General features: G+C 40.0%; 1 protein-coding gene across 9 annotated transcripts in view; it reads left to right on the top strand.

The window, feature by feature from the left end:
- The window catches only part of LOC117918937 (sphingoid long-chain bases kinase 1), a 37,652-nt gene extending 18,009 nt beyond the window's left edge, over positions 1 to 19,643 (top strand). For all 9 annotated transcript variants that reach the window (XM_034835926.1, XM_034835921.1, XM_034835922.1 and 6 more), the window contains 6 exons: positions 4,156 to 4,249; positions 4,333 to 4,370; positions 13,406 to 13,552; positions 16,890 to 16,989; positions 17,760 to 18,706; positions 19,135 to 19,643. In XM_034835926.1, the coding sequence (XP_034691817.1) occupies positions 4,156 to 4,249; positions 4,333 to 4,370; positions 13,406 to 13,552; positions 16,890 to 16,989; positions 17,760 to 18,706; positions 19,135 to 19,284 (1,476 nt within the window). In that variant the 3' untranslated portion in view covers positions 19,285 to 19,643. The remainder of the gene's footprint in view (positions 1 to 4,155; positions 4,250 to 4,332; positions 4,371 to 13,405; positions 13,553 to 16,889; positions 16,990 to 17,759; positions 18,707 to 19,134) is intronic.
- Positions 19,644 to 19,706: the final 63 nt, after the last annotated feature.

The raw sequence follows: 19,706 nt of genomic DNA on the forward strand, positions 1-19,706 counted from the left end.
TTATTAGACAGTTCAATGATTGGGAGACGGAGGATGTTGATAGTTTTTTAGGAGGTTGCATAACTACTTCATTGCTTCGGGCACCATTGATGACATGGTTTGGTTGGGGACCAAGAATGGGGTTTTTTCAGTTCAATCTTATTACTTCTCTTTAGCAAGTAGAAGAGCGGAATCTTTCCCGCACAGTACAGTGTGGAACTCTTAGGCCCCTATAAGAGTTAGCTTTTTTTATTGGGAGGCAACTTGGGCTAATCAGCCCTGCAGCAAGTGGACTTCTAGGATCGGATGGAAAACGAGAGAAGCCTGACTATGGAGGAAACAAAGTTAAAAAAAGAATCAAAAGAAAATTACAAAAAGTGGGTGCTTCTGGAGGAAACTCATTGGAGACAACTTTCAAGGGAGATCTGGCTGAGGGAGGGGGATAGAAACACGGGTTTCTTCCATCGTATGGCAAGTGCTCATCGTAGAAACAATTATTTGGACAGAATTAAGATCAATGGGGAATGGCTTTCAGAGGAGCAGGAAGTTAGGGAAGGAATTGCTAATGCTTTTTATCAGTTGCTCTCAGAAGATACGGGGTGGAAGGCGGACATTGGGAGGCTTCAGCTTGATCAAATCAGTTAGCAAGAAGCAGAGAATCTGGAGAGTCTTTTTACAGAGGATGAAGTTCATACGGCTTTGATGGAGATGAATGGGGATAAAACCCCTGGTTCGGATGGCTTTACTATGGCTTTTTGGCAAAGTTGTTGAGACTTTGTTAAAGAGGAGATCCTAGAAATGTTTAAGGAATTCCACGAGCATAGCTCTTTCCTCAAGAGCCTCAACAATACTTTTCTGGTTTTGATTCCCAAGAAAAGTGAGGCTGAGGACCTTGGAGATTTTAGACCTATTAGCCTTTTGGGGGGCTTTATAAGTTATTGGCTAAAGTGCTAGCTAACAGGCTTAAGAAAGTGGTTGGAAAGGTGGTTTCCACTACTCAGAATGCCTTTGTGATAGGAAGACAAATTCTTGACACTTCTTTAATTGCAAATGAGGTGATAGACCCGTGGCAGAAACGAAAAGAAAAGGGTCTTATCTGCAAATTGGACATAGAAAAAGCTTATGACAACATCAATTGGAAGTTTTTGTTGAAGGTATTGCAAAAGATGGGCTTTGGGTCTAAGTGGTTGGGGTGGATGTGGAGTTGCTTGTCTTCAGCCAAATTCTCAGTTTTGGTTAATGGGGTGTCTGCTGGCTTCTTCCCTAGCACTATGGGCCTTAGACAAGGAGATCCCCTATCTCCTTATCTTTTTGTTATGGGAATGGAAGTACTGGATGTTCTTATTAGGAGAGCCGTGGAGGGGGGATTTTTATCAGGGTGTAACATTAGGGGTAGCAGCAGATCCTCTTTGAACATCTCCCATTTATTTTTTGCTGATGACACAATTGTGTTCTGTGAGGCTAGTAAGGAGCATCTAACTCATTTAAGTTGGATTTTATTCTGGTTTGAAGCGGCTTCAGGTCTAAGGATTAACTTAGCCAAAAGTGAAATTATTCCAGTTGGAGAGGTGGAGGAGATTGAAGAGCTGGTTGTTGAGTTAGGCTGCAGGGTGGGGTCCTTGCCCTCTCAATATTTGGGACTTCCTCTAGGGGCTCCTAATAGAGCTCCTTATATGTGGAATGGGGTGGAAGAGAGAGTAAGGAGGAGACTTGCGCTTTGGAAACGACAATATATTTCCAAAGGGGGAAGAATGACTTTAATAAAAAGTACTTTGGCTAGCATGCCAATCTATCAAATGTCTATTTTCAGAATGCCCAAGATTGTTGCTAGAAGGCTAGAGAAAGTGCAAAGGGACTTCCTATGGGGAGGGGGAAATTTGGAGGGGAAAATTCATCTAGTTAATTGGGAAGTGATTTGTACTAGCAAGGACAAGGGTGGGCTAGGCCTTAGGAAGCTAGTCATGTTGAACAAAGCCTTGCTTGGCAAGTGGATATGGAGGTATGCTTGTGACAAAGATAATCTTTGGAAACAAGTGATTACGATGAAATATGGGCAAGAGGGTCTTGGATGGAGGCCAAAGAAGGCTAATGGGGCGGTTGGAGTAGGGGTTTGGAAGGAGATTTGGAAACATGATTGGTGCTGGGATAACATGAGATTCCGAGCTAGGAAGGGCACCAAGATCAGATTTTGGACAGATGTTTGGTGTACTGATACAGTGTTGTCCCATTGTTTCCCTCATCTCTTCGTCATAGGTGTTCAAAGGAGTTTAACGATTGAGGAAATGTGGGACCAAAATTCTGGTCAAGGAGGTTGGAACCTAAATTTTTTGAGGGACTTCAATGATTGGGAGCTAGATATGGTTGGGGATTTGCTCCATGTGCTGAGGGGTCATAGGAAGAAATGGTCAGTTCAGGGTCAAGGAAGCTTATAGTGAAAATGTAAATCATATTCTTATACACTGTATAGTGGTTAGAGCTTTGTGGGATATTGTCCTTGGGTTAGTAGATGTTAAATGGGTCTTTCCAAAAACTGTAAATGAGGTCTTAACTAGCTGGAGGGGCCCCTTTGTGGGGAAGAAAAGGAAAAAGGTTTGGGAATCCATTCCGTTTTGTATTTTTTGGACGGTATGAAATGAGAGAAATAGATTAGCTTTTAGGGCGGGTGTGTTGAATATTCAGAAGCTAAAGAATTTTTTTGTTTGTAATTTGCGGAGTTGGGCCAAATTGTATTTAGGTGAGGAGGCTTTCTCTCTTATAGGCTTCCTGGAGTGGGTAGCATCCACTTAAGGGGAGGTGATTCCTTTTGTCTTTTGTTTTTTGAGGCCCTAGCCGCCTTGTATACCCCTGTATGCTTTGTGGCTTTTTGCCTCTTTATTTATGTATTTCTTTTTTACTTATCAAAAAAAAAAAAAATATTGACACAGGACCAGCTTAGAAGGAGGGATGGAGGATGTCAAATAGATACTACATGTGTAAGGCTACAGAGGAAACAGGATATCATATTCTATTGCACTATCCTAAAGCAAGCTTATTGTGGCAGCTGGTCTTTGCTCTTTTTCATGTATAATGGGTGATGCATTCTTCTATGAGAGAGGCACTCTTAAGTTAGAATGGTTGCTCTATTAGCAAAAAAGGGGAAAAGACTTGGCAAGTTGCCTCACTTTGCATTATTTGGTCTATTTGGAAGGATAGGAATAGGAGAGCGTTTGAGGATAGGGAAGGCTCAGATCAAACAATCAAAAGTTCTTTTTTGTATATCTTTTGGGATTGGGTTAGAGTGTACATGGGGGATAGTGTTACTTCTTTGATAGATTTTGTGGATTGGTTAGGCTCCGCGTAGGGTGCAATCATTTTTTGTGCGTTCTTGCCCCTATTGGTTTTTGTATATGTGTTCATCGTGTATACTTTTTTAATACAATACTCCTTTACTTGTCGAAAAAAAAAAGGACAACATAGGTATATAGACTTATAACCCTTTCCTAGCATAACTACTTTCCTAATTCCTTAATTCCTTGCAAAAATAGGAAAAGATATAGGAAAGGAATATTATTTTGAAAGTTAAAAAAATATAATTTTTTCTAATATAATAAGAGAACTAGAAAAAAAAATATGAACTTTACTAAAAGTCAATTACTAGTTAAAATAGAAACTTAACATACCAACTTGGCTAGTCCCAAAATGAATTTTAAATCATCATTACTGTCCCAAATGAAGGCTTGGGCATTAGAACCAACTTTTCCCCTTCTCTTGCAAGCCTTCACAGAATATTTTTAGTTGTTCCCAAGCAGAGGAACAACCCTATCATTTTGTTTATTTTAATTTCTTCTAATCTGTGATGAATGGAAAACTTAAATGGATCTTAAGTTTCATAAAATTCATAGCAATAAACCATCTGTCAAACTTAAGAGTGGTTGATAGAAACTCAGTGGAACACAGTGCATATAAGAAAAAAGAAAGCTCTTGATTCTCATTCGCATTCTGAGCTTGAGACTTTTGCCACACCTCTCAGTGTGGACCTCATGGTGAGGGACAATAGGGATTTTGCTTGTACCTCTTGCATTTTAAGCTGCGTCTCATAAGGGAGATACTGATGGTATGATGAGTGAAGAAAGCTGAGTGTAGTTCTTCTTCGTATTCATATCATGTAACATATTTTGGAATTGCAAATTGTGCCAGCTTGCAGGGTTTAAGATGGAGGTAGTCAAAACATCTTCTGCTGGCCATGCTAAAGAGCTTGCATCCAGTGTAGACTTCAGCACATGTCCTGATGGTACTACTAATTGGTTTATTATGTAACAATACGTATGATATTCACTTTGCTTATGCATTTTCAATATCTTCATCATTTTTCAGGAATTATATGCATTGGAGGTGATGGAATTGTCAATGAGGTCAGTCATTTTGCTGCTTTAGTGATCATTGTTGTTTCTGGTTGTTTGAGTTCTAATCCTTTATTTTGCATCTTCTATAAATTTCTTTCGTCACCACATAGCTTTCCAGGAATGTGAACTTCTAAGGAGTTTCACCAAACTCCATCAAGTCAGCCTGGATTATTTGGAGAAGAACGGTTTCCATGTTTCATGTCTGGTGAACCTTAAAATCTGTTTAGAACCTTTTTAATTATTTTAATATTTTTCTTTCAATTAATAAGAAGTTATCTGATGAATTGCAGAAGAAAGTTGGTAATTCACGGTTCAACTAACTGTAGCATAGTTTTAATTTTAGGAGTTAGGTTAGTGATTTTAGGGTTTTGGTCTTTTGGGGGTATTAAATCTTATTTCTGCACTAAGAATTAATGTTTTTTTTTTTTTCAAAAAGATAAATATATTGGGACGTATATACACAGACTATAAGGGTGTGTTTATATACCTAAAAATATCTTGGGTTGGTCTCTAGTAGATGGATATATAACACAGGTGATGTTATTCCAGTTTCTTCTGTCAATGAAGATAGTCTTATACAGGTATTTCTTGTTTCAGAAGTTTCTATTTCTCGAGTCAGAACAAGTTGATAACCATGCCTCTACATAATAACAAATTCTAGAGACAATTTAATAAGATGATGAATAAGAACTATTTGTGAAGTTCCATTTCTCATAGGTGAGATCACTGTTATTAAACATCATTTTAAAAACCAGACTGGACCCGCCGGTCGGATGGTCGACCGGCAGCCTCTCCGGTCCAGTTAGCTATATTGAACCATTTTAGCTTTAAACTGGAAATGAACAGTCTGAACTGATGGTTGGACCGCCGGACCAGACAAACTGGGTAGTTCCCAAGGAACCAGAATGTGCTGTTTTTGCCATGCGCTGTGGGAATTGAGCCAGGGATCTCCAGGTGTAAAAAATGAGTCCCCGTCCACTATTCTATACTACAGTTTTTATTAATAATGTTATACAATATAATATATAAAAATATGTTATTTTTTCAAATTGCTATCCTCTAAAATCATTAAATAAATACAAATATTTACATTCACATTTATTTTTATAATAATTATTAAATGATAAGTATGAGATGCACATATAAATAAAATTATATGTTATAATTTGTATTTCATCTTAAATATATGTTAAAAGTTAAATATTATACATGTTCTATATAATAAAATTTAAAATATTAGTATATTTACATTTATCTTTATGATGTAATTTGATATATCATATATAAAAAAAATGAAACATTATTAAACATTTTAACTAAATATTTTAATTCCTTATAATTATTTTTAATTTTATATTATATATAAATTATATATATATATATATATAATATATATATATATATATATATTTTTTATAGGTAAAAAGATTTCATTAAGAGCCAAAGGCTAGAGAAAAGGCATACACGGAGTATACCAAAGACAAAGAAGCAAAAAATAAAGGGACAAAACAAACATGACCCTTACTTGGTGGCTAGCCAGTCTACAAAATCTATCAAAGACAAAGTGTGTTCCTCTATATACACCCTAGCCCAATTCACAAAAGTGTACAAAAAAATGGATTTAATGTCTTGATCATTTCTCTCCATATCATCAAATGCCCTCCTGTTTCTTTCTCTCCAAATGGTCCACATCAAGCAGAGGGGGGCAGCTCTCCAAGCTTTCTTCCTTTTCTTGCCCACAAAGGAACCATGCCAACCTAGGAGGTGTTTTTTCACAGAGGAGTGCATCACCCATTGTACCCCAAACAGGGAGAAAATTAGAAGTCATAACATTCTGGCTTTCTCGCAAAACAGTAGAAGGTGATCTGTGGTTTCCTCCTCATATTTACACAAAAAGCATCTGTTGGGGATGCTCCAACCAAATCTCTTCAGGCGGTCCGTGGTGAGCAACCTATTCCAAGCCGCCTCCCAACCAAAGAAACTAGCCTTAATTGGGACCCAAGGCGTCCAAATAGTTCTAGCCGGGAAGGGGGGTTTGGTATCCCTTGAGAATGAGCTATAGAAGGACTTGACAGAAAAGGTTCCATTCTTGTTCTCTTTCCACCGGAACAAGTCCTCCACACCTCTTCTAATGGTCAAGGGATGAAGCTTGCTTAATAAGCTTTCGACTTCTCCCACCTCCCAATCATTAAGGTGTCTATTAAAACGAAGCCCCCAGCTACCTCCTCCTTCGTCTTCCTCCCAAGCCTCAGCAACCCATCCTTTATTGACAGAGAGGTTAAACAAGATGGGGAAAGCTTCTTCCAGAGATTGATTTCCACACCACAAATCCTTCCAAAACTTCACTCTAGTGTCGTCCCCAATGATGAAGCGGGAATGAGAACGAAAATTCTCCCAACCTTTTCTAATGGCCTTCCAGACCCCCACCCCATACCGGTTTCTTGCAACTTTGGAGCACCATCCTCCCTCTTGAAGATCATACTTACTAAGGATAATTTGCTTCCATAAGGGCTCATTCTCATTTGCGAATCTCCACAACCATTTCCCAAGAAAGGCCTTGTTAAAAGTAGCTAGACTACGAATGCCCAAGCCACCTTTCTTTTTATCGGCACAAACAACCTTCCAACTCACCAAGTGAGGCTTATTCTCTAAGGCTCCACCGCCCCATAAGAAATCCCTTTGGATCTTTTCAAGCCTTGCGCACACTCTCTTGGGGATCACAAAGAGAGAGAGAAAGTAGGTTGGGAGGCTTGAGAGGGTGCTTTTCAGCAAGGTAAGACGGCCACCTTTGGAGAGGTATTGCCTTTTCCAGAGAGATAACCTTTTCCTGAATCTTTCTTCCACTGCATCCCACACCCTAATGGATTTGTAGGGGGCTCCAAGGGGAAGACCCAAGTAGGATGTAGGTAAGCTCCCTATCTTGCAACCCAAGACCGCCGCAAGAGTCTTCATAGGAATGCCTTCCCCCACTGGGATGGCCTCTGTTTTATTCAAATTGACTTTTAATCCTGAAATCGCCTCAAACCACATGAAGGTCCAGCTAAGGTATTGCAACTGAACTGCATCGGCGTCACAGAAAATTAAGGTGTCATCGGCAAACAAGAGATGGGACACGAGCAGCCCCTCACTTCCTCTTCCTCCCACTTTGAAGCCGGAAATAAAGTTTCCATTTCTTGCACGGGACAACAATTGGCTAAGAGCTTCCATGGCCAAAAGGAAAAGATAGGGGGATAGAGGGTCGCCCTGTCTCAATCCCCTAGAGCTACGAAAGAAGCCCGAGGGGCTTCCATTGATAAGGATCGAGAAGAACGCCGTGGAGCAGCACCATTTTATCCAATTAATCCATCTGTGTCCAAATCCCATCTTGGACATCACCTCCATAAGAAAGTTCCAATTGACATGGTCAAAGGCCTTCTCAATGTCCATCTTGAGAAGGAGGCCCGGGATGTTATCTTTCAATCTAGAATCAAGGGCTTCGTTAGCAATAAGAACAGCGTCCAAAATCTGCCTCCCATGGACGAAAGCATGCTGAGAATCAGAAATTACCTCCCCCATCACTGATTTCAGTCTATTGGCTAGGACTTTGGCAAGCAATTTGTACACACTCCCTACCAAGCTGATTGGTCTGAAGTCTTTTAGATCTTCGGCCCCCTCCTTCTTAGGAATGAGCAAGAGGAACGTGGAGTTTAAGCTTCTTTGGAAGGTCCCATGGAGGTAGAACTCCCTAAAGAGGCCTAAAATCTCTGGTTTAACAACGTCCCAACAGAATAACCAGAAGGCCATTGTGAAGCCGTCCAGACCTGGGGCTTTGTCTCCACAGAAACTGCTCAAGGCTGCAAATATTTCTTCCTCAGAAAACATAACTTCTAGGCTGCTGGCCAAGCCTTCTCCCAACTCCTTGAAGTTAAGGCCATTTATACTAGGCCTCCAATCCCCAGGATCAGAGAGAAGGTTTGGTAGCACTGCAAACACCTTCTTTTATCTCTGCCAAGGATGAGAGATTCACCCCGTTTACCTTAATTTTGGATAGGAAATTCCTCCTTGCCCTAGCATTGGCCATTTTGTGGAAATACTTGGTATTTTTATCACCCTCTTAACCAGATTTCCCTTGACTTCTGTCTCTAAGAAGTTTCTTCTAGAAGGGCTCATTTCTTATATTCCTCAAGATCCAGCTTCTTAGCCTCTAGATCTTCAGGAGTAAGAGCGTTCTCATTCTCCTTGGCCTCCCACCGCTGCAAGCGTGAGAAGGCCTCTGCTCTGTTGAAAGAGACGTTGCCTACCACCTCCTTGTTCCATTTTTTCAAGTCCTTCTTAAGAGCTTTGAGCTTCTCAGCGATGCAGTGGCTGCTATAGCCTTCAACCGAATATCCATTCCACCAGCTTCTTACTAGGTCTTTGAATCCATCAATTTTCAGCCACATATTTTCAAAACGGAAGGGGCTTTTGCCTAAAGAGAAACCCCCAACTTCTAGAATTATGGGGCCGTGGTCAGAGACCAGGCGAGGGAGAGCAGATTGTGAGATGGCAGAGAAGTGGTCCTCCCATTGGTCAGAGATTAAAAAACGGTCCAATCTAGAGGCAGCTTGAGAGTTCAAGCCCCCTATCCAAGTGAAAGGACCTCCAGCCAGTGGGATATCCCTCAGCCCCAGCTCCCCTATCACCTCTGAAAATCTCCTCATATCGGCTGTGAGTCTAGGGGCATTTCTTCTTTCCTCTGGATATCTAACAGCATTAAAATCCCCTCCTATGCACCAAGGGTCTTCCCAAAGGCCACGGATGGCTCCAAGCTCTTCCCAAAAGTCTTCCTTTTCGTTACCTATCACTGGCCCGTACACTCCAGAGAAAATCCAAGAGAATCCGTCACTGCAGTTTCTAAAACGAACAGAGATGGAGTACCCCCCACTTTCTACCTCCAAATTCTCCAAAACTCTGTTATCCCATAAGAGAAGGATTCCTCCTGCCGTGCCCCTTGCGTCCATTGAAGCCCAATTAAGAAATCTTCCTACTCCCACACTTTTGACCAATTGCATAGAAACATCTTTCACCTTTGTCTCCAATAGACAAACCAAATCAGCCTTCTGATTCCTCACCACTCCCTTGATCAGTTTTCTTTTATCACCATCATTAAGCCCTCGGACGTTCCAGCAATGAATTTTAATTCTCATTAATCAACTGGAATCAAATCCCAGGAGCTCTGACTAGATCTTTTGGATATCCCTGATATCCCCTTATAACTAACAGAGCATTCCAATCTTTTAACTCTCGTTCAAATCGGGTGGAACAGGATTTTTTCTTCTTCCTTCTCTTGCCGAGAGAGTTACTTCCAGTCCTCAGCTTCAATTTTAAAGCAGCTCCAAAATTTCGACTTCATGCCCTTCAACAGGCATTCCCAAGACTTTACTAAAAAGTAATAATTTGGAGAGCTCCTCTTCTGACCATCCTTCTTCACACGGGGGGTAATCCGTCGAGTCTCTCTGCTTTGCCATGTTTTTTCCCAGATCAGAGGTCGGGGCTTTTGTCAAAAACACTGTCGACCCATCTCTGAGCATGATGGACAGGGGGTTCGGTGCCACATCTACGTCCCTTGCCATTGAAATTAAAGGACTAGAGCCAAGTTCCCTTCCCCTCTCAAGCCCCGTGTCCCAGAAAGGAGAAGAAGAAGAGGAAGAGTCTCCTCTCAAGGAGATCGGGGGAAGAGAAGGCATACCTTTTTTATTACGAGCTTCGATTGGGGGGGGAAGCTCCTTCACAGATGTCGGCACTTCCACACGGTGTGACGCTTCCAACTGGGTCGACTTACGAGCTTTGACGGGAAGGGAAAGCTCAAACGCATGCGTCGGTGAGTCCACAGGGGGTGACGCTTCCAGCTGGGGGGTTTTGCTAGCTTCGACGAGAATGGATGTCGTCGGCGCATCCAAAAGGGGCGACGCAACCTTCTGGGGAGTCCTTGAGGAGGAAGGAGTCGCGGAGGGGGTTCCACTCCGACACAGCGAGCAGCTAGGGCTTTCTTGCCCTAAGGCTTTGGAAGGGGTTGGGCCGAGGGGTTTAAGAGAAGAATCCAAAGAGCTTGGGATCTTGGCCTTCCCTAGCCCAGGCCCAAAGGGCCTTCCACATGCCAGGCTCGAATGGGCCAAGGCATCCAGAGACTGGCCTGTTTCCTCAACACGGGCTTGGGAAAGGGGATGCTGGCCCGTCTCCAAAGCGCGGGCAGGAGATGAGGGAGCAGCTGCACCCGTCATGTCTGCAGTAGGTGCACCAGTCCCCAGGAACGGTGAAGGCAGCTTTTCAAGTTGCAGAATGACTGAGGAAGGGGGCTGGGGGTCCACGCTCCCCATAGCGCGTGAAGGGGCCACCACTTCATCCCCAACCATCCAAGCACCGGACCTGCAGGCGGGGATCACAGAGGAAAGGCAGGGCTCTTCTTCCCACCATAGTTGCAGAGCATAACAGGAGGCGCCAGCGACTACCTGTAGCGAGCTTGGGTGTTGCCATCCTCTGGTTTCGACAAGGACTCTGGCCCACTTGAGGTTCCGATGCTCAGCTGTGTTTTCGTCCACAGCTACGAACCTCCCACAGGAGTCTCCGAACTGCTTGAAGAGGCTTCTTCCCCAGAGATGTAGAGGGAGTCCTAAAATTCTAACCCACACATGGCGCGCATCCTCTTATCTCCCTCAAGACATCCCACAGATGGCTTCCATTTTTCTAAGCAAAAGCTTCTTCCTCTGAAACGTCTTGCCCTGAACTATACACCCTTTCTGCTTCGTCCTCAAATTCAAACTCCAGAAGCATGAGATTTTCTCTCACGTTTGAAAGCCAGAGGTTGCCTTCCAAGAACCATGAGTTCTTTGCCCATGATCCGAAAGAAACAAGGTCAGGAAGTCGATCAGCGTCCCCCACCCAAGAGCCCACAAGACACCTGCCCAGCAGCTCCTCATTCCTATCCAAAGTTTCTTTCTCGATTTCTAGCCAGACGGCATCGCGAGGCACTGGGCAGTCCTGAAGAGGGTATGAGCCCCTGCCTACGCTATTGCTGGGTGAGACTTGGGAAGGTACTTGTTTATCCAGCAAAACACCTCTCCATTGGAGGGGGGCAACTCCCACACTTCTCAGTTTGCTAGCAAGCATTTTCCAGCCTCCAACAAGCCCCCTTCCTTCAGGGAAAGCCAAGGAAAATCTTTTGTTCTCTGCATCTCTTACAACGCAGAACAAAAATCTTCCTGCTCTATTGCATCTAAGTTCCATACTGTAAACTCTATCACCTTCTGACCAAAACTTTCTGAAAGGGGTTCTTTCCTTTAGCCCACAACATGATTCAACTCCTTCTAGCAGTAGAGATAATCCTTTTCCTCCAAATCTGATCCATGAAGAGAACTTAGGGCCTCTCTCACAGATCTTTCCACGCACTTTTCCTTTGTGGTCATCTATGGTAATCTCAAAAGTCTTCAAATCAATGCCAAACCAGCACTTACCACCAGGGGAAGTTTAGACCATAGTTCAACCATCGGTCCAACTACAAAACCATGAACCAATAACTTTTTCGGTTCAATGACCGATCTAGTTCTAAAAACATTGTTATTAAATGTGTGCCTAAGTTCACAAAAGGCACCAGGAAGGGCAAGCTGCTGGTCAGATTCCTCACTCTGATCCAAAAGACGCTCATGCCTTCCTCTTACTTACTGAAGAAAAGAAAAAAAAAAAAAAAAAATGCTAATGTCTTTTCTCATTTCTTTCTTTTTTGTGTTTGTTTTCTTTCTTCCTTCCTTATGATTGGATGCATCATCATAATATAACAGTGTTGTACAAACAGCATAGCATGTTTTGGTCTATCTCTTTGTCTTTCTCTAATATTTCAAAGGTTACAATGACCCTGATGGTCTCTTCTCTTCTCCATTGCTGTTTCTCTCTCCATCAGAGGCTGAGACCCCTAAAGGAGTACAAATCTCTTCCCTGCAACAAAGTTTCTCTGCTGTTGATTTTGCAAAATGTTGTCTCTTGTTTCGTTTTGACATTCAAAATTCAAACCCATAATTTTTTATTTGACAAAATCACATGCATGCATCATACAGAATTTAGCTGCTATCTATGCAAGTCATTTGTCCCCGAGAATTATCCACAATTACATAAGCTATAGTTGTGTTATTTTTTTCTGTTTTTGTTTTAAATTTGTCTGAGGTAAATTGCTGTCTTAAGGAAACTGGGGATTTTGTATCATTTGAAAAAAAAAATTGGTCAAATATGACATGTTAGCTTATTGAATTTTAGATGATCTTTTTTTTTTTTTTTTGATAGGTAAATTTTGTCCCCATTAAGACTTGAACTTGGAACCTCCCACAAACCCTCCCCATCCCTTTACCACTTGAGCCAGGCCTCAAGGTCAAATTTTAGATGATCATATTAATGCACTGTTGCAGAGTTGCAAATTTTATCTGTTACACTGAATGGTAAATGCACTAGATGGCACTTCACTTCACCCAGGTGCTTGCTTTGGCTGTGTCTTGCTCCTTTGCCTACCATGGTTGAAATTCGTAGACAGCCGTACCAAGATTTTTCATTTTGATATATATTTATTATTAGACAGTTCGATATATTGGTGGCCCATTAGAGTAGTTGTTGATCTGGTTTAGAGTATCATTATGTCATGGTGATTTTGTCGGTTCTCCTGCTTACCTCAATTTAAGGGAATCCATGTTATGGACTTCTTAGGTATGGATATCACTGCATACCTTGTGATTTATTGCAATATTTTTGTTCGAATCTGTCTTTTCTGAGTTTGAACTCTTTCTTTGAAATCTTTCTTGATGTGCTTCTTTTAGGTATTTCTTATGGGTTTTCTTTGATGAATTGACTTTTTTTACTGTCTAAGATAAAATATTTATGGAACTTTCAATCCTAGATATTTAAATTCAAAAGGAAGTATATTTTTATCTGGCTTATTTACTCACTTGTCCTTCTTAATTTCATACTCTGATTCAGGCTTTATATTTTCTTGGTATTTTATGTCTCCTATATTTAGCGTAAGTTACACAATTTTAGTGATTTTGCAGGTTCTGAATGGTCTACTTAGTAGAGGCAACCAGAAAGAGGCAATTTCAATTCCTATTGGAATTATACCTGCTGGCTCTGATAATTCACTAGTTTGGACTGTTCTGGGAGTTAGAGATCCAGTTTCTGCTGCATTAGCTATTGTGAAGGTAGCTCTATGTTTGTTCACATGCATATAACTATAGCTTTCTGATTAACCTTTAAAATATTGAAGCATGTTTTAAATTTGTTTGAATTACTTATATCTAACTGTTAAAAATTGAAAACCATTCCTTATTCTGATTATGGTTGAAAGGGTCAGTAAGTCCTTTGTAGTGTTCAAGGTAGGAAACAGCAAATGGGTCTCTCTTTCCACAGGGGCTGTCAGTTGGTATGCTGCAAATTTGTGATGGAGGTCTGTCACCATAGTTGTTAAAAACTTACAATACACAATATGATACATTTTTTATGAAAATTGATGCATATCACAATATGCATCTTATCCTGAAGTGTATCTTATGATACATATAAAATACACGATATAATCTGTGATATAACGATATCTGATCAAAAAAAAAATATATGTGATATAACGATACAACGATACACACATCTTCAACTATTTTTCATAACTTTTAGAAGAAATGAACTTCAATTTTTTTGTTTTGGATAAAAGAATTTATTATACTAATTGTTTAAAATGTACAGAGAGGTTAGAAATTGATCATAAAAGGGAGAAAGATGTAAAATGGTCCTACATAAAAATATGCATTCTTGTTGTCAAAGGTCATATTAGAAGTCAAATAAATTTATTTTTATAACAAACATTAGAGAATTTTCATTTGACTGGTTTGAATGTAGACAATAAAAATGATGATGATTAGTGAATAGAAACTTATACGTAAGATATTAGTTTTTTTTTTTTAATTTCTTTTTCAATAGGGAAGGAATGATTATGAAGATGCAAATTTGGAACTTTGAACATATATACACATGTACACATATGTTTCTATTTATTTTTTACTACATAAAAAAACTTACAATACACCGTAAGATACATGATACAAAAAAATAGAAAAACAATACACGATAGTTTTACAAGTTGACAACTATGTTTGTCACACAAAGTGGATTTCCAGGGAAGCTTTTTCTTGCATTTTGTGCTTCTGAACTGTCCATCCCTTAAACTTTTCATGGAATACCACAGGTGTTTTGAGGTCCGCATAGCTTTGATATCTTTGGATAATTGCAGGGGCTTAAGCTCCCAAACTGTTTGTCTATTGAGTTTTGTGTGCCACTCTTTGAGGTTTGCTCTAAAATGAAGGTTGTGGTCACATAGTGTAAAGATGACAACTTTTTAGTTTAAATTTGTGGAAAGATTTGCTATACTTGTTCTAGTGGAAGCAGGCCAGATGAAGCTCTGCCCTTTTCAGTGAGTGCTTTAATGAAAAAAAGAAGTCTCATTGTTGACTCTTCCCTTGGTAACAGAGGGTCATCCTACTATCCAACTTGGATTTTTTTATTTTTTTTATTCTTTTGATTGGTACTCTTTTTCTGCATTGGAATTGAATGTAGAACCTCCCACAAACCCTCCCCAACCCTTTACCACTTGAGCCAGGCCTTCTACTTTGATGTTGGCCATAGAAGATGCCTCACTCACTTTTTTTTATGGTACAGTGGATCATCCTACTATCCAACTTGGATTTTTTATTTTTTTTATTCTTTTGATTGGTACTCTTTTTCTGCATTGGGAATTGAATGTAGAACCTCCCACAAACCCTCCCCAACCCTTGACCACTTGAGCCAGGCCTCCTACTTTGATGTTGGCCATAGAAGATGCCTCATTCACTTTTTTTTACTTGACAAATTCAGCTGCAATCCATCTTCAGTTTCAAAGTTTGGTGGTGTTATTTGTACTTAGTGAACAGCCCTAAGTAAAAATCTTACTAAATTTGTGGGCTTTCAAGTCTGTAATCATCCGTTATTGGTGGAATGGGTTGGTATTTGATGGACTGAAGAAGAGATATGGATGGGATCTTCTTGCACCTAAGAGGCAACCTCAGGAGCTGAGCTGAGCAATCTGAAGAAATGGGAGAAAGTTGATACAAAGGTAGATTTCAATAAAATTGCTTTGTTGGTGGAAGTTTCTGGGTCATGAAAAGAGCAGAAACATACAGCTGGTGAAGACCAAAAGGAACACACGAGTATTTCACAAATCTCCCATCTTAAAGATCAGTGACTGCTATTTCCTATTGGAAGCTAGTGGGGTCACTCATATGCTAGAAAAATTAAAGGCATTGGTTACTAAATATTGCATCAGTTCTTTTCTCTGAATCATTCTCCTCAGAGTCAAAGGTGGATGGCCTTCATCTCAGTTGCCTTATGGATTCCCAGAAGGAAGCCCATTCCAAATCTCTCTCTCAACTGAAAATTGTTCAGGCCGTTGATGATCTTGGAGGAGATAAACCCTGAGGAAGTTGGTATTGGCATTAAATTCTGTACATAATGTTACAGGATTGTCTGTCATTACTTGATGAATTTTATATTAAATTCTACAAATATTGGTCTAACCTGGAACTATGCAAATAGTTCAAGACTGAGCCCTTTACGACCAGGGAAGATTAAGGCAGCTCTGCTGGTTCTGAGTTTCCACATGCCCATCCCAAGTTTTAAGTCTTGAGTACTCTCTGGTTTTTTCTTTTTTCTTTTTTCTTTTTTTCGTTTTTAACCATTTGATGCAAAAGAATTTGTGGAGTAATGTTGCGACTTTGGATCATTTCCTTCATCTTTCTAAGCTTCTATCTTGAAGTTACCATTGATAATTGATAATTAGTCTTGCTAGACCTGAAACAAGTGATCAAATAAAACGTTAGATGTCCACAGAATTTTAGTTGCTAAGTACATATCTATCCTGAGTATAAAATAAAAATCAAAATTTAAATTTAAAAAATAAATAAAATAAATAAAAAAATCTGGAGAGGCATTTATATTGACAGGAAATATTAATTCATTCCTGGGATCCATCCTAAAACATCTTCTTCTTTTTTCTTTTGTTTTTCCTGCTTGCTTTGTTCTATCAGTTCTCTTCTTCCATGAAGTCTCTTGACAAGTCTTATTGTGTGGTTTGTCACAATCAGGCTCCAGTAACAAGTATGTGTATATCGTGAGTAAAAGTTCTGGACAGGCATTTTTTGTTGACAGACAATCTTAATCTGTTCCTGGGATTCTTCCCGGCATCATTTTTTGGTTTGTACTATTAGTTAATTTTTTTCACCCAAAATCTTTAAGTACTATTATGTGGGTTTGTCATGATTAAGCTCCAGTAACTTACCAAAATCTAGAAAATATTTCATAGTTATGAGAAATCTGTTGTAGAAATTATTATTTTACTTGTCTTTGTATTTGATATTCTTATTAGAACGCTTTTTCCATGTAAAAATACCTTCAATATATAAATTGTCTTTGTGAAAGTACAAGTATTTATTAATTTATTTATGTTGGTTTCAGGGGGGGCTTACTGCTACTGATGTTTTTGCGGTTGAATGGATTCAAACTGGGATGATTCACTTTGGGATGACTGTATCATACTTTGGTTTTGTTAGTGATGGTAAGACAGTAACTAAAAATCCCATCTACTAGTTTGAGATGCAAATGAAATACATTCTTTATGCCTGTAGCTTGGCCAGTAGGCATGCACCCCTTGTAGTAGTCAGAATTTGATTTCTTGTGAAAAAACCAAGAGTCAGAACACTTACCAGGATTAAGTTAACATTATACTCCATTTGGTTGCTCCAAAGGGTCAGGAAGAGAAGAGAACTGAAGATTTAAAAGTTGATTTCTTGTTGAAAAAACCACGAGTCAATCATTTATAAGGATTAAGTTTGCATTATGCTCGTTTTGTTTGCTTCAAAGAGGCAGGAAGGGAAAAGCATTGAAGATTTTGATCTTAGATTTTTCATTGCCAGGGACTGGAGAAAAAGGATAGAACCTCCTATCAACTATGCCTGACAACCATTTGGTTAACTGAGAAACCAGCACAAGATAAAACAAGATTCAAAAAAACATATTAGGTTCATGACATCATTACTTTCTGTTTTCTTTCCCTAATTTTTCTCAGCAACCAACTGGAGGATAAGTTACTCCTTAGAGGTCATGAAAGAATTCAAGTATTGTATGTAAGAAGTCTGTATTCTTTGATATTCCATTCCAATCAGATGGATGGTATGAAACAATGGCAAAGTATCATTTATTTTTTTAATCTGTATATGAACAAAACATAACTACAGTCACAGTAACAGCCATGTGTACATTAAAATTGTTCTTGATTGTTATAAATGTTATTAGTCATGACTATATATTTCCCTCTGCTTGTTGCAGTTTTGGAACTTTCGGAAAAATATCAGAAGCGCTTTGGTCCTCTGCGATATTTTGTTGCTGGCTTCCTCAAGTTTCTATGCTTACCAAAGTACAGCTATGAAGTGGAATATCTTCCAGCCTCAAAAGAGGCATCTGAAGGAAAAGCTTCAGCTGAGAGGGAAATAGTTGACATGTCAGACCTGTACACGGACATTATGAGGAGATCAAACACAGATGGCATTCCCAGAGCTTCCAGTCTATCAAGCATCGACTCAATAATGACCCCCAGTCGTATGTCTGGAGGAGACCTGGATACAACCTGCAGTAGCACACATGCTAGCACTGAGCCATCCGAGTATGTGCGTGGTCTGGATCCAAAATCAAAACGCCTATCATCCGGGAGAAGCAATGTAATGGCAGAGCCAGAAGTTATTCATCCCCAACTACCACTGTCAGCTACTCCAAATTGGCCAAGGACCAGATCAAAATCAAGAACAGATAAAGGGTGGACTGGATTGACAGCCACACATGATTCCACTAGAAGTTCTTGGGGAAATGCAGCAACAAACGATAAGGAGGATATTTCATCAACAATGTCTGATCCTGGTCCAATTTGGGATGCTGAACCAAAGTGGGACACTGAGCCTAACTGGAGTGTGGAACATCCAATTGAATTGCCTGGGCCATCAGAGGACATCGAAGCAGGAGTAAAGAAGGAGGTTGTTCCTCGATATGAAGACAAATGGGTGGTTACAAAGGGACACTTTCTTGGTGTCTTGGTTTGCAACCATTCTTGCAAAACTGTTCAAAGTTTGAGTTCTCAGGTCGTGGCCCCAAAAGCTGAGTATGATGACAACACCTTAGATTTGCTGTTAGTTCATGGGAGTGGACGTCTGAGACTGTTGAGATTTTTCTTGCTTCTTCAATTCGGTCGACACCTTTCACTGCCATATGTTGAGTATGTCAAGGTATGACAGCCACGTTTTTCTTTTCTCATTAAGGTTTTTCACTTTTTTATAATGCTTTTGCACCAATGTTGAGCGATGAACAAAATTGGACTTTAAAATCCAGAAAATCTCAGACCAACATTAACTGTAATTTGAGTACACTGAAAGGACAAATAAGCAGGTAATTTTTATGTGCCTGATGCAGCAGGCTACAAAAGGTCACAAAAGTTGCTGATATAAAACATCCCTAACATGGCATAGGGTATGGGTAACCAGCATTTAAGATTCAAGGAATTAGACGCATACAATTGGGGCAAGTTAGTCATGATCTATAGAAGTATGATGGGCATATGCCTGCTCAACTTATATATATATATTGGAATCTCATTGGTTAAGTTGTATATTATCCTCTATCCAATTCTAATTGAGTCTATATATAATAATGGCAGGTTAAATCAGTGAAGATTAAGCCTGGAAAGCACACCCACAATGGTTGTGGGATTGATGGAGAACTGCTTCCAACCAATGGGCAAGTCATCTCTTCTTTGCTTCCAGAACAATGCAGACTCATTGGTCGCGCCCCCAACCGTCACATGTAATTTGAAATTTTTACTGTGCCCCTTTCTCCTCTACTTGTGATTGTTGAAAGGCACATGAAGCATATCCATATACTGAAAAACTTTGAGAATACCATCTGCGGTTTCCAATTGCACCATTATTACATATGTATGGAGGTCTGTAAATGCTTTACTGTTTCTTCTTGTGTTATTGTTTCCTTCCCTCTCGTCGTCCACCCTGTCTTCCTTGTTTGCTCCTGGGTGAAATCTTGCTCCTCTATGTATTGGGAAATATTTGATATTATACCCTCTGACCATCTTCAAATTACTCTCTGGGGATATATTTGTCTTGTAAAGCACTGGGTTTCTATTCTCTAATATTGCTTTGGTTTTGAATTCAATTGTTTTGTATCCTTATGTGTTGGAGCCTGGAGGTGTACATTCCAAATCTATCGAGTCCATAG

This window comes from Vitis riparia, chromosome 7, assembly GCF_004353265.1.
Source record: "Vitis riparia cultivar Riparia Gloire de Montpellier isolate 1030 chromosome 7, EGFV_Vit.rip_1.0, whole genome shotgun sequence".
NCBI lineage: Eukaryota > Viridiplantae > Streptophyta > Magnoliopsida > Vitales > Vitaceae > Vitis > Vitis riparia.